Raw genomic sequence first — 14,064 nt, forward strand, 5'->3', positions numbered from 1 at the left:
CTCAGATGCTATACTAATGATTCTTTGGAAAAAGCAGAAAATGAGACATACAGAAACAGCAGAGAGGGACCCGTTCTGCTTTTCCTTCTGCTTTCACTTACAGCCAGACAAAAATAACCTGCAAAGAGCAACCTGCTCTGATATCACTTGGTAATGACCATTATCCTTAATAAGAGTAAATATCAACACAGATGCAGTGTCTGCTTCGAGATTTGTCTCTTTTGGATCTCAGCCAACAGCCTCTCTCTGAAGATGAGCTCCTCAACTCTCATATGGGAGAGGTAATTAGGACTCTGGTTTTTGCAATTTTATTATAGCACTTGAAGAGGCAGTGTAAGAGTTTGTTACAAAGACTACGAGGGGAAAAAAAAAAAGAAAAAAGAAAAAGAAAAACACACAACAAAACACCAAAACCTAAAAAGGCAGAAACCACCCCCAAAAACAACACACTGCCACCCAGGCCAAGACACTCCAGACAAGGCACCAGGTGCAGGAAATACTGGTTGGAGGATGAGGTCAGTAATGTCCCCACCTCCCAGGAGCCTTCCTTGGCTGCCTTGTGCCATTTCAGAGCAATTCGAACCCTGCAGATCCCCGTGCTACTGCTGAAGGGACCTCTGCTTCACCTGCAGGCAGCCCTACAAATCATCCAGCTTTATCTCCGTGGGAAATCATCCAAAACATCAACCTATTTGCAATACAACAAAGGACCTAACCAGCAGCTGTCTATGTGGTAGTAAGGTCAAACCTCAAGTGGCACAATGGCACAGCTTCCTTCCACTCCCACAGGCATGTTCCTCATGCTCCCCCTTCCCAGCAAACCAAACCAGCGTCCAAAATGTTCCTTTGCTGGAGAAGCAAAGGCATATGGGAGTTTGGTAAAAAGGACAATAAAACGAAAGATCCAAGTTGACCTAACTAAGCAAGAAGTCTAAATAACAACAAAGACAGCATGCATCACAGGAATACTTCACCCCTTTCCATTCACATCCCTGCCTCCTCTACTGGGAGACACTTCTGTCATTTGGGGTTACGATGGAGCTGGCAGGAAGCCTGACTGGAGTGCTCCCTCTAAACCTCTGGAGTCCCTTGTCAGCCTTAGCATGCGTGAATAATCACTTTGCACAGGCAGCCAGCTGTTACCAGGGCAGGAGGAGGGCGAAGGAGAATGTGAAGGAGATCTGACCTCCTCTGGCTCACCACCAGTGAAGGCAGCACCTGAAGGGGACGTGCCACAGGTGTTCCTCAGGGGTGGCGCAGGATGCTCTGCCTGTGCAGGGCTGCCCACAGGCCTGGGAACTCATGAGCATAAGGATGGAGAAGCAGCGACAGACACCTATGGCCATCCCCAGAGGCAGGAGCAACCCAGAGAAAGACTTTTGCAGCAATGCGTCAAGGTAATTTGAAGAGAGAAAGAACAGAGGACAAAGCTAGACAGGAGGAACATAAAATAGGATCTAGGAGTTTGGCTGCAGTAAGTCCACATTGGTTTCTAACAACAAAACAAGTCTGAGCTGGATGGATCCCGGGTAAGAAGCGGTGCATGGAGATGGCAGTGCAAAACATCCTCCTTGGGCTGAATTCAAACGTTGTCCTGGCAGGTCCTGAAGGCAGCAGACTAAGACTAAGATCCTCAGCACCATCCTCTCTCATGAGCACAAATAATAAGATCTTCTGCAGCTCCCTAATTATTTCCCTTATCACATAATGCTGCCCGTTGGCTTCTCATCAAGCAGGATAAACAGCCCTACAACGACATCAGCCTGTGGGGAAGGCGGCTCTGGAATGACTGTCAAATCCCCTCTTAGGAAATGACAAAAATGCCATCCAAAAAAAGTTCACATCTCCAGCTGCCAACATAATAGCAGCATGTGCTGTGTGGCCACGCCACTTCAATGCCACAGTGCTGGCATCTACTAACATTTGTGCAAGACAGACTGGACCCAGCCTTCTTTTTCATCCATACCTACAGTATCTGCCTGCACAAAAACTCTCTCACTCCTCTATCAGCATATCACGTAACCACATGTGAACCACAGACCTCACAATCTGTAAACAGATTTTATCTCTCCTACCGCTACATCTCTCAGTCTGAAACTGGGCTCAACAATCCACATAAATTAATGCTTCAGCAGTCCCTTATATCACAGTTGTGCCTGTTGACTCCGATGCAATGGAGGCTCTATTGTATCAGTGGCTGTACAGACAAACCCTGTCACTGTCCCAACAGCAGGAAGAGACAAGACTGAGCAGGTAAGGAGCAGGAACAGGCTCCGAGAGCAGGGCGATACAGCAGAGCAGAAGCAGGGCTGCCTACAAAGCAAACTTCCCAACACCGGAAAAAACTTCAGAAGGTACCAGTCAAAGCTGTCATCTTGTTACCAGCATGCGCTCTCACTATTGCCTCTGTTATTTAATTGCTTTCATTCTTTTATATTATGGTGAAAACCATCGTACAGAGAACTCCAGTTAAACTTGAGGGAAGTGCAACCGCAATTTCAGACCAGCCCTCAGAAGTGAATTATCAAACAGGGTTTTCCAGCCCAATGCGCAGCCTCTGCAATGCCCTCTGGCTACCTTCCATAGAATACCCTCTCCAGACAACAGACCGATGAACATCTGAGAAAGCACGGAGTTGAGATCCTGCCAAACAACTAATTGAGCTTCTGACCCAAAAAGCAGCAAAAGGGGTGTCAACGCCAGAAATTTCCTCAAGCCACCTAAAAATAAAACCCACATTTGCACTTGCAAACCTAATCTGAAAGAGGAAGTCATTAACAGTCAGTTGTAGTTAGATGTGCTCCTACAAGGTTTCAAAATCAAAAATGCAATTCGTTAGCCATTATTGGCGACAATATGGGATTTTGCCTACGCTGCTTGCAGTCATCAATCCCACCCTCCAACAAGGACTGTGTGATTCAGTTACACTGCCGCAGTTTGTGCCCTTTGCTGACCAAATGAGAACAGACCAACCCCTGAAAACCTCTCCATCTCCCAGACTGCGGGCATTGCCTCCCTATCGTCCTCAGTCCTCCCCCCCAGCCTGAGGCGGCTGCTGCCACAACTACTGCCACTGAGAGCATGTCACATTTGTAAGGCTCCTCGTATTCTCTGATGATCCCAGATCTTTCAGTATCACTCTCAAGACAGATCTGAAATAAGAGAAGAAAAAAAATATTAAGAAAATCACCTCTCAAAGCATCAGCCTAGCTTGAAAGAGCACTTCTCCAAAGACCTGTACTAAGCAGCCACTGGATGGTAATGGCTTACATCTACTGAACAGAAAGCCCATACACAGCTCTCCATGCAGACAGGCACTTCGATACTATGCTCCTGAGTGGTTTCTGCAGGTTCTTAAACCCCAAAATAGAAACAGGACCCAGGAGAGACGGACACAGAAGTAATCAGCACAGGAAGCTTAAAACATAAGATTTGTCTTTAAAAACAAAGCAACATTTTGCCACCGTTCTAGGTTCCTGATGGAAATTATCTTATAAAAGAAGTAACAACAGCAACAGGTTTCTATAGCACAGAACAAACAAGCCGCTCAAACAATGCAGTGGATGAAAATCTTGAATCTTTTAAGGGATAGGGGAGCATGAAAACCCAAACCAGAAAACGTGCTACTGGAAAGAATTAAAGATTAGGACTAGCAGATTAGGATTATTCAGAGTCTCATCTGAATTTAGGGCTTCATTTTCCCCCTTAGAACACAGCAAAAAGCCTCCCTGTGATCCAACAAGGCAATCACAGCCTTCTGCTCCAAATGCTCCCCTTGAACGTGCCAGAAATGCAAAGAGAATAATCCATGTGCTGTGGAGATCCAGCACCACTCATCACCCAATACAAACGACTCCCTGTGCCCATTAGTCAATTAGAGAGGCCAGGAATCTATAGGAATGAGATTAAAAAGAAGTATTTTCCGAAAATTAAAACCCATGAAATTAATTCTCACTGCAAGCAAGAGCAAGCGTAAGAGCAGAAAGGAACCCAAGACAAAGAGGTAACAGGTATCGTCAAGCAAAAACAATTAAAGGAAAAAATTATAAGCTCCAGCCCTGCAGAAAGTCAAGAAGTTATAATGAATGGTACTTTCCATGGAAATATAAATTAGTAAGAGGCACTCGGCAGCCCACATAGCTGCATAGAAATAAGGTGAACACATTCACAGGAGGTACCAAAGGCTTTGCAGGAACTTCTAGAAACGCTGAACACTCAAACTCTCCTTGCAAAGCAGCAGCTTTCCTCATCAGACCCATCCAGCCCTCCTATAACCCACACAGCCAGGTACAGGGGGACACTGTCTAAACCTGGGACGCAAGATGACTACCAGTCTCTTTTTGAGTTCACCCTAATCTAAGATGCCCGTGAAGGCAGGTTTTGAACGTATCACCCACGGGCACACAGATGCTGCAGCACGTTGTACCGTTCCCTTGGTGCCTGTTTTATGACCTTTAGCTGCACTATGGGCCTGGAGAGGATGCTGGAGGATGTTTTAAATGAAGTATTGAATGCAGGAAAATTGAGGTAACTTTATATTGAATCTTAGCTCACTCTTCATTTTAGTCGGGATAGCAGCAACGTTGAAGATTCACAGTTAATGAGCAATTCTCGGCAAAACCCCTGGTTAGGATGACACTGAGACACAAGCCCAGGCGCATACACAGAAACACTACAGTGGATTTTAGTTAAACGCTCTGCATTTCTGGATTAATGCAATACACCAGACTAAATGGGTTTAGTTAGCAACTGAGAGCTTACCTAAAAAAGGCAATTTTTTTCAGACTGGTGTAGCACTTCCTGCATGGTCATTCTTACAGTAAAACAAAAGAGCTTTAATGTGAATTAGCATTAACCACGCAGACAGGTTATGGCAGAGACAGGAGGAAGGTATTGAAAATCTATGCTGCAAATGCACAGTTTGCCCATATAAATCACATCCACACAAGGACCATGTTGTCAGTATAACTACACTTACGAAGTGTTCCTGATGGACACCTGGCTTACCTCCCCTGGATCAGCTGCGGATGGAGCCCCTGCTGCCTCCCCCAGCACTAACACTATGTGCCATCTACTCTTGAGCTGCCGCTGCCCCTCACCTTCAGGGCAACTGTAGAAAACGGCAGAAATCCCAGACATTGCAAACCTACTTGGATGGAAGAGGTCGCATCAGTGCAAGAGCAGCATTCCTTTCTTCTTCCTTTTTTCTCTCTCCATTAGATCTGGTCATTTTTATTTGCAATTTCAAAGCTTTTTATCAGCTTTAAAATTCAACTACAAGGAAGAAAGATGAGCAGACTTATTCTCTTAAATAAATCCTATCAGCTTTATAGGAGTGAAGGTAAAAACTAAAGAGCAAAATGACACGTAAAGCTATCTGTACCAGTAGCCTTCTTTCTGAAATTCCTCCCTGCTATTTCAAGGCATTAAACAAATTAATTTATGATTGCATGTATGGGTAAAGACTTTCTGTATCGAAGCATTAGGAAATTAGAAATCTGGAAAGGAAGATTTCATCTAAAAGGCAGAAAAACATGGAAGTTGGGGGAAGTACCATAAAAAAGACTCATTCAATTTGGCTCTCTCGTGAACCAAAGCTCATGTTTAGATGTATAGCCTTGAAATGGTCGCTTTACCAGCCAGATTATGGTTTTACCTTTATGCTAAGTGTCATGGGATTGCAACAATAACAAGCAATTGTTGGGGGTGGGGACTACAAGAATGAAGCACAGGACACAAAACCAGGACTACAAGAATGGTATACAAAAGCAGAAAAAGCAGGATTAAAACCAACCAAAAATTAGTCAGACATTGTAACCAGATGGCATTTCCTCTTCCTAGCAGTCTGATGTGCTAAAGCCAAGCACACGCGCTATGACAGCAGATGGAAATCACACAGCTTTGTTTATGTTTGGGACCTACAGTAAAGGGAACCATGCAAGTTTGAGCAGAGAATAATTACCCAGAGCCAAAGAGATGGGTGCTTTTTTGAAAATAACAGTTCAAAATTGGGCAGGAGTTACAGTCAATAAAAAACTCAAGACAATTCAGTAACAGGAAAACCCAGGAGTGTTCTCTAAATCACATTCAGGATGGAAAGAGCTAGTTCCAACCTCTTCTGCTACTTCCTCAAAGCTGCACCTGACCACAGCGCATTTTATAACCTGCCAAACATTTTCTTCTCTTCAATAAAGCCATTTTACTTTCTTTCCACTTCACCCAAACTAGTTACGCTCTTCCAAGTAACATCAGTCCTTGGCTACCCCACGATATATCACAAAACCTACTCAAGAAGGCTAGAGGATAACTTTATAATGATTATTCTTCAAAACCAGACCTCGGGGCATCACAAACTGGGACTGGAGCTTTGTCTGCTTTAGAGACAAGCAACAAAAATTTCATCTTTCACTCAAGCAGTAATTCCATCTTATTCAGCCCCGAGGCCCATCACCTTGGACCTTTTACTTTCCACCATAAGGATTTGCAAGGAGTTTCTATTTTTCACAGAACTCCTCTTTTACTTGACCACATGAGTGCTTAGCTCCAGTGGTACCGTGCCTCCAAAGACTGAGGTTTGGGGAGGTGAGGGGGATGCAGAGGCTCTGCGACACACACCCCGACCCTCTGCCTGCCTGTGCAGCACACACCAGCTCCACTGCTGTTACAGTCACCAGCAGCCAGACTGAGATGGCACAAAAGGACATTTTCCTTTCTGCAGACATCTTAAGCTTTCAAGTCCCTATGAAGCCTTTCCATTTTCAAAATTTCTATTAGCCTACTACTAAAAATAATTCGTTAAATAACCCAACCCTCTGCTTGCTTACATGCCCATCCCAATAGCATCTGAACACACTAAATGAAGAGCACTCATTCGTGGTGCTGTAGCATTTTTCCTTTCAAAGTTCTCCAAACTCTTCATAAACATTGACTAACGAATTAGGCAATATTTAACCAGCTGCCTGGAAGAGAGATACACCTTTTTTAACAGCACAAAGTAACAAGTGAATCATTCGCAGAGCCAGAAACAGCAGCTGAGAGTCCCAGCTTCTACTAATGTGGCATCTCCCCAGATACAAGTCTCACAAGACTTGCTCGTAAGACAACTCATCAAACTCTGGGACACTCTGAAGATTTACCAACCCGCAACGTTATGCTCTACCTCTGCAACCAGTTAGCCTCAACTCAGAAACAAAACACCAGGTAGTACAGGAAGGAAATAAATAAAAGTTAGCAGAAAGCACTCTGTTCAAATGGACAGCAACAAAAAGTAGCCACTGCACTGAAGACTGCATTTTACCGGGCATTATTAATTCAATATGCTGTCATCTCTCACACCACTGTTCATTCAGCATCAAACGCCTCACCAAGGACTTTTAATTAAAACACAGAAAGGCTACAATAAAACATGTTCTTGTCACATCATTTGTGGGTCTTTTATTCACAACTGAAATATTGTTTAATTGAAATTAAACATGAAATTCATGTTTAATTGCGTGCAGAGCCACATATGCTATCTCGGCACACAGGAGCAAACAGTGACCGCTTCGACACTGCAAGCAATTGTCGTGCTGCACCCTCATCTCTAGCACGAGGCATCCGTCTGCCTACACAAACCGGTTGAAATCTCCTGTGAACCAGGACCTTATCTGCAAATGCAGAATCACAGAATCTTCTTGGTCGGAAGGGACCTTTGAGATCATCGAGTTCAACCAAAAAAAAAAAAAAAACCAAAAAACAAAACCACCAAAAAAAAACCCAACCCACAAAAAAAAAAAAAAAAACAAACACCAAAACCAAAACAAAACCAAACCAAAACACCCACACACCACACCCACTCACAAACAGACACAACCCAACAATCTCGGGCATTAGAGCAGGCCCTGAAGTGCCATGTCTACATGTTCCTTAAATACCTCCAGGGATGGCGACTCCACCACCTCCCTGGGCAGGCTGTTCCAGCGCCTGACCACCCTCTCAGTAAAGTAATTCTTCCTGATATCTAATCTAAACCTCCCCTGCCGCAACTTCAGACCATTTCCTCTGGTCCTGTCATTATTCGCTTGGGAGAAGAGGCCAACACCCACCTCTCTACAACCTCCTTTCAGGTAGTTGTAGAGGGCAATGAGGTCCCTCCTCAGCCTCCTCTTCTCCAAACTAAACATGCCCAGATCCCTCAGCCTCTCCTCATGACTTGTTCTCTAGACCCCTCACCAGCTTGGTGGCTCTCCTCTGGACACGTTCCAGCACTTCAGCGTCCTTCCTGTAGTGAGGGGCCCAGAACTGAACACAGCACTCGAGGTGAGGCCTCACCAGTGCCGAGTACAGAGGCACCATCACTTCCCTACTCCTGCTGGCCACGCTATTCCTGACACAGGCCAGGATGCTGTTGGCCTTCTTGGCCACCTGGGCACACTGCTGGCTCATGTTGAGCCGGCTGTCCACCAATATCCCCAGGTCCTTTTCTGCTGGGCAGAAATACTGCACGCAGGGGCATCCCTGGGTGTGTTGTGCTCAGCATGGCCCTGCTCTACCATTGCACTTAACACAAGCGAGCCCAATTGTGCAGGAGAGGCAGGTACCTGGCACTTCCCAGCTTTACATCTCCTAAGGCCAGGCACGCCGGGGACCTGTGCTGTCCTGCCCCAAAGTGACAAATGAAGCAGCAACCTATTCTACTCCACACTAACAGCCTCAGCAAGAAACCAAGTATTTCCCCACATTATGCTGAAAAACTAACCTCCCTGGTCTCCCCGAGACCACTCAACCTGGAACTGAAAGTTCAAGTCTAACCTCTGTCTCACACCGCAGACCTAACAAAAGCCTAACAAAGGCCAAGGAGCATGGTTTCCACATAAGCCAGCAATTCCGGCAGCCCGCCTCCAGCCGCAAACCTGCAGATTCCCCTCCGCTCTGCGAATACAGAACATACTGCCAGGACCTCCCAACTCTAACCATTCTATGATTCTACGACCTCGCAACCCGTAACGATTTTCATCAGCGGAGCAGTATGTTCTTGCTTTCTCCTGAAAACGAGGGGAAGAAGGGAAATGACAAGAAAGAAAAAAAAGCACCGCCAATGAAGAAAAGGAAAAGAAAGAGATTGCTGTCATCGCCGCAGGGAAGCAGAGACACAAACCACAACTCTGCATGTATGCCAGCCTTGCCAATGCTTGGATCCAAAGGCAAAGAAGTCCGCTACAGAGGGATGTGAAGAGCGAAGCCAAAATTCCCCGCTAAATATTGCTGCCAAACAAGCCATTTCTTGTCAATATTTGTAAAACAAATTGAGCCTGCGCTGTAAATATCCCCGCATCTGTGCGCTGTTTGTTTCGGCATGAACACTTGCAAATAAGCTCCGCAGCATACGTGCGGTGGGAGAATGGCTGCAGCAATTCCGGTAGGACTCAGCTGTTCAGGTCCTTCAACCGGCCCTTTGTGACCGGTGGCAGACAGCATTACTGCAGTCTCTCTCATATTATCACTGCAATCAGGTGGGCAGCAGTTTGTAGCCACCTGTAAACGCACCAAAAAAAAAAAAAAAGCCGTAAGTAAAGGAAAAAAAGATTTCTAGGAAAAAAAAAAAATTGTTTAAAAGTTGCCTCAACACTACAAGACTGGTCTCAGGATGCCTTAAGGGTTTAACAAGCAGACCAACCACAAAAAAAACAAAACTTGGTTCAGACTCAAACTGATTGTTTGGGGTTTTGTGGTTGGTTTTTTTTGCATGCATCAAGACCTCCTTTGCCACAAACCAGTCTTCCAGCTCACCTTGCCCCATGAGGTAAGTTCACAAACCCAGTTATGACATCCCTCTGCAGGAGGGAGGGATACAATAGACATCTCTGACAAATACCCAGCTACAGTTGGACAGATCATCTATTTTTTTCCAGGTTCTTCCCAAACGAGTGATCTGAAAGGAAGCACTGCTCAATCCTCAAAGAGAATTGCAGCAATTGCCATGTTACAGCACCCTGTCCGTTGCCTGTCACTCGGCAAATGGCAATCTGATTGTGATACTACTGGCATCAAAGCAAATTCTGGGAACCAACAAATCTATTCCCAGGTCTCCCAACCTCTTACAGCATAACCTTCATCAGGCTGTTTCACTCTCTGGGAATAGCTCGCCTTTCATTACGAATAGGAAGCTTAACTTAAATATTTCCCCACCACAGTCAGAGGAAAGGCACTGCGAGTACCAGGCTTCCTATGAAATATATTAAAGCGCGACCTAGAGACTTTGAAATACATTTATTTCAAATAAGGTCCATAACAAAGTTTGGTTTAGATGACAATGTTTGGAAAGGGAGAGCATATTAGGGTTTGATGAATTGAAATTTATTTTACAGCAAAAACCAAACACCACATTTCCCTCCCCATCACCATCACTTACAAAGTCAGAAGCAGAGACTTCTCCATTGAACCGAGTGCCAAAACCTCCCCAGATTTCAAATTGAAGTCCTAAACACTGAATCTTTCCTTCCCCAACCCCGAACTAAAATAAATCTCGGAGATGGTTATTGCTTAGCTGTATTATAGCAGCATTTTGAAGGGCCAGATGAACGGCCTCATCATTCCAGCAGTTGTACACACGTGCCATGTGTACACACACACAGTAAGTCCCACAACACAGAGGTAGCCTAAAACAAGAGGGAAACAGAAGCCATAAAAAGGTAGTGACCACTCCACAGTCACAAATGGGGATGATTAGAAACTAAAGCTAAGAAGTTGGCCCAGTATCCTATTTGCTAGCCATCATTTCTGACAATTAAAAATTGTTTACCAGTGCTTTCGTTAGAAAAGGAGACTGGATTTCAGAGGTACGTGATCTCCACGTGACCTTCTCCTCATCGAGGTCAATGCAATTTATTTGCTGGCTTTTCAGCAGGTGGGAAACGGTACAGGCTTCACCGAGCTCCGAGGAGCAGCCCTGCTCTCTGCCAGCGGGTGACTTGGAACACTGTCCCCATCAGTTGGGCAGATAGGAAAGTGTCTGTGCACTCGGACAAGGCCAGCAGAATGCGAACAGAAGGCAGAAGCAAAGGACTCCGTGGGAGAGATACCTGCCCGGTGGTAGAGGGAGAGCAAGACAGGTTAACCAACAACAAAAGCCCCTTAACTTTGATTTACCAATGACTTATTCTTGGTCACTGCTTGATGGATGGAGGTCGGTTTCAAAAGTATAATTTTAAGGGAGCCACGAGATTTTCAGAGCTGACTTAGATTTGTGCAGAGTGTACAGTTTGTTGATACCATGGCAATCCACCCAAACACACAGGTAGGCGGCAAGCTGTTCTCTGCAGCACAGGAAGGGGAATTTGCCACCTGCAGGCAAAGCTCTCAAAGCTGCAGAGACAGACAGGCACTACGATACACAACCTAAAACCACAGGCAATGTGCTACCGAGTAGAACCACAGTGGAGGCTTTCACATCTGCAAACCAGAAAGTACACACCTGTTCATTCCTCCTCACACAAGCAACCACTTACAAAAACAAAGTTTCCCTGCCTTCACATTAAAAATTGCCAGGAACCTATACAAGCCCAGAGGAAGCTCTTTAAAATAAAGCATATTTTATTGAGAAATGCGTTGACGCTTCAAAACCAAGCAAACAGCACTACTGCTCGTGCAACATTTGCTATCAGAGCAGAACTGTTTTCCCCTCCAGCTGAAGCACAACATGTGGGATTCCTTCTCCCCCCTGTTTGTGGGAAAGCCGGAGCAGCCAGAGTTTCCATGCTACGTGTCCTCCCGCCATGAAAGGGCGATGCTAGCTGGGGTCTCCAGCTTCAGGCTGAAAAATACGCTGTCAGAGAAGAAGTGACAACAGCCACAAGGAAAAAGTGACTCCCCACCACTGGTGCGAAAGAAGAGAGGATGGTAAGATGTAGGCTCCCTACAGCTATGAAGAAACTGCAGAGAATGATATGAGTTCAATTACAGGCAATAAGTTTCAGAGCCATCAAAAAAGCTAAGTCAGCAATAAAAGCTAAAAGGGGAGAGGGGAGTAAAGGAGAAAAAGAGTGCGAGACATACCCGCAGTCTATCCAGCTTATAGTACCTCGTCCTTTCACCTCCTGGGCCACACTGGACAGTAACCTGAGTGAGCTTTCTGCAGCAGCAGCTGGAAAACAAAATAAAAACAAATCAACAGCAGCATTATTATTCCACATAGAAAAAAACAATGGTGCATTCCTTTGTTCTGAAGCACTGGAAGAACATTTTTTCTGATTTTAAGAAACCAGTATGAGAGGGATCAGTAAAATCTTCTGTAAACTAGAAGGAATGCTGGCTCCAGCTGAAGTTGGGTGGCTCCTTCCCTCCACCCCCCTTAACCAACACGCTGAAATTCGTACCTCCAGGCATGCTCCCTGACCTACATTTATGGAGCTACTCTGCGTCCTCTCCTGCAAACCAGCTTCCATCCCAACACTGCCTTTTTCCTGTGCCTGGGCCTTTAACCAGTTTGTACCACTGCCTGCTAATTAGAGCAACCTCATGCAGGACCTTCATTAGCTGTAAGAGCAAGTCATTCCACATCTCTGCTTGCCTCAATTCTACCCGTCATACACAGAAAATAACACACTGTTACTCTCATCATAACCCTGGGAGATATCCAAACCAACAGTCATGAGGAGCTCAAATCTATTAGCAGAAAGCACCCAGAAAAGGTCCTTCCAAGAACTGGCTGTATTATAAATACCCAACTGAGATTTTTTTATAATGCCATGCCACATGTGTAGATTTTGCAAAACACTTCCATTCCAAAACAGTCTTATAAATGGTATTAAAAATAAACGCAGCAGAAAAATGGGACAAGAGCTTGGGAGAGAAAAATACAGAGGTTCAAACAAGAGCCCACAAAATTCAATTCCCCAAAAAAATCTAACAGAAACCGTTTCCTGCCTTGAGAACTAGAAAATAGAAACCAGAGCCTCTTCCAGATCTATTTAAGCTGCTGCTGCTCCACAACTACTTCAACCAATTGAATACAAGAACAGCTACATTGGGTCAGACCGAATGCCTCTACAGACCAGTATCGTCTCCAACATTTGAGCAAGTGAAGGTTGTATACGTCAGACAAGTAGAGCCAGCGGGTAGTGATAGACCCCTCAAATAATCTCTAAGCCTTCACAATTTTTATCTCAACAATCCCCTGAGCCACAAACAGCTTCTTTGCATTCAACAGCCTTTGCTTGGGCCTGATGCCATGAGAGATGCCAGCCCACACATGTTAGCTCTCAAGAAACTCTCCCACCCCCAATACTGATAACATGCCACCTCTCTCCAACACAGGGACGTAGACACATGGGGAAATCTTCATATGTCCTTAGAGTGAAACAGTTGGACAAACACTTGTCCCAGAAGACTCACTAGTTGAGCAGCCCTGGCAGGATACCCAGCCAATAGGGTGAACTAAACATCTCCTGTAAACGAGGATATCTCCTGAAACCAGTGAACTTCCTGCATGAGGCAGAAATACTCATCTAGTTTTGCTCAGCTGAGAAGCAAAGCCTTTGTTCCAGGAGTACAATCGGATGCTGACCAACATCTCATCACAGCTGGGGGGACGTATATCTGGCATTAGAATTGCACCTCCAAGTTCCTATCTCTCTTTTCCCCACCCCTCTTTCTGGGTGACAATTAGGCAAGAGATTTCTAATTGTGGAAGGATCACTGTACTAGGAAGAAACATTAATCCCACAGTCAGCTCTGCATGCAATGCTTTAGACTGCTGAAACCAACCAATTAAATAAAAAAAAAACAGAAAAAAAGAAAACTCCACAACACCACTTTTGAACAACGCCCATAGGGCAACATTTATTTGATGAGTGTCAAAGCTGAAGCGTTCTGGTTGTGCTTCTGAAAATAAAAGCAACCACCACTTAAAATATTAAGCGTAAAAGGAAAATTTTCCCTTTACAAAGCTGAATAATACAGATGTCTTTTTTTATCTAAAGCGTTCCTTTCAAAATCAAAAAGCATTAGAAACTCTTTTATGACTTTCACTTTGAACCTGTTACTACAAAACCATTTGGCCAAGTTTGAGCGCTCTAAGTTCCTCAC

At 44.9% G+C, this 14,064-nt stretch overlaps 1 protein-coding gene across 1 annotated transcript in view; it reads right to left on the bottom strand.

Moving 5' to 3' along the window:
* PDIA5 (protein disulfide isomerase family A member 5) overlaps positions 1 to 14,064 on the bottom strand; it is a 101,809-nt gene that overhangs the window by 74,705 nt on the left and 13,040 nt on the right. The window contains exon 3 of the mRNA XM_074145667.1: positions 12,034 to 12,121. Coding sequence (XP_074001768.1) covers positions 12,034 to 12,121 — 88 coding nt within the window. The remainder of the gene's footprint in view (positions 1 to 12,033; positions 12,122 to 14,064) is intronic.

The sequence above is a fragment of the Numenius arquata genome, chromosome 3, assembly GCF_964106895.1.
Source record: "Numenius arquata chromosome 3, bNumArq3.hap1.1, whole genome shotgun sequence".
NCBI lineage: Eukaryota > Metazoa > Chordata > Aves > Charadriiformes > Scolopacidae > Numenius > Numenius arquata.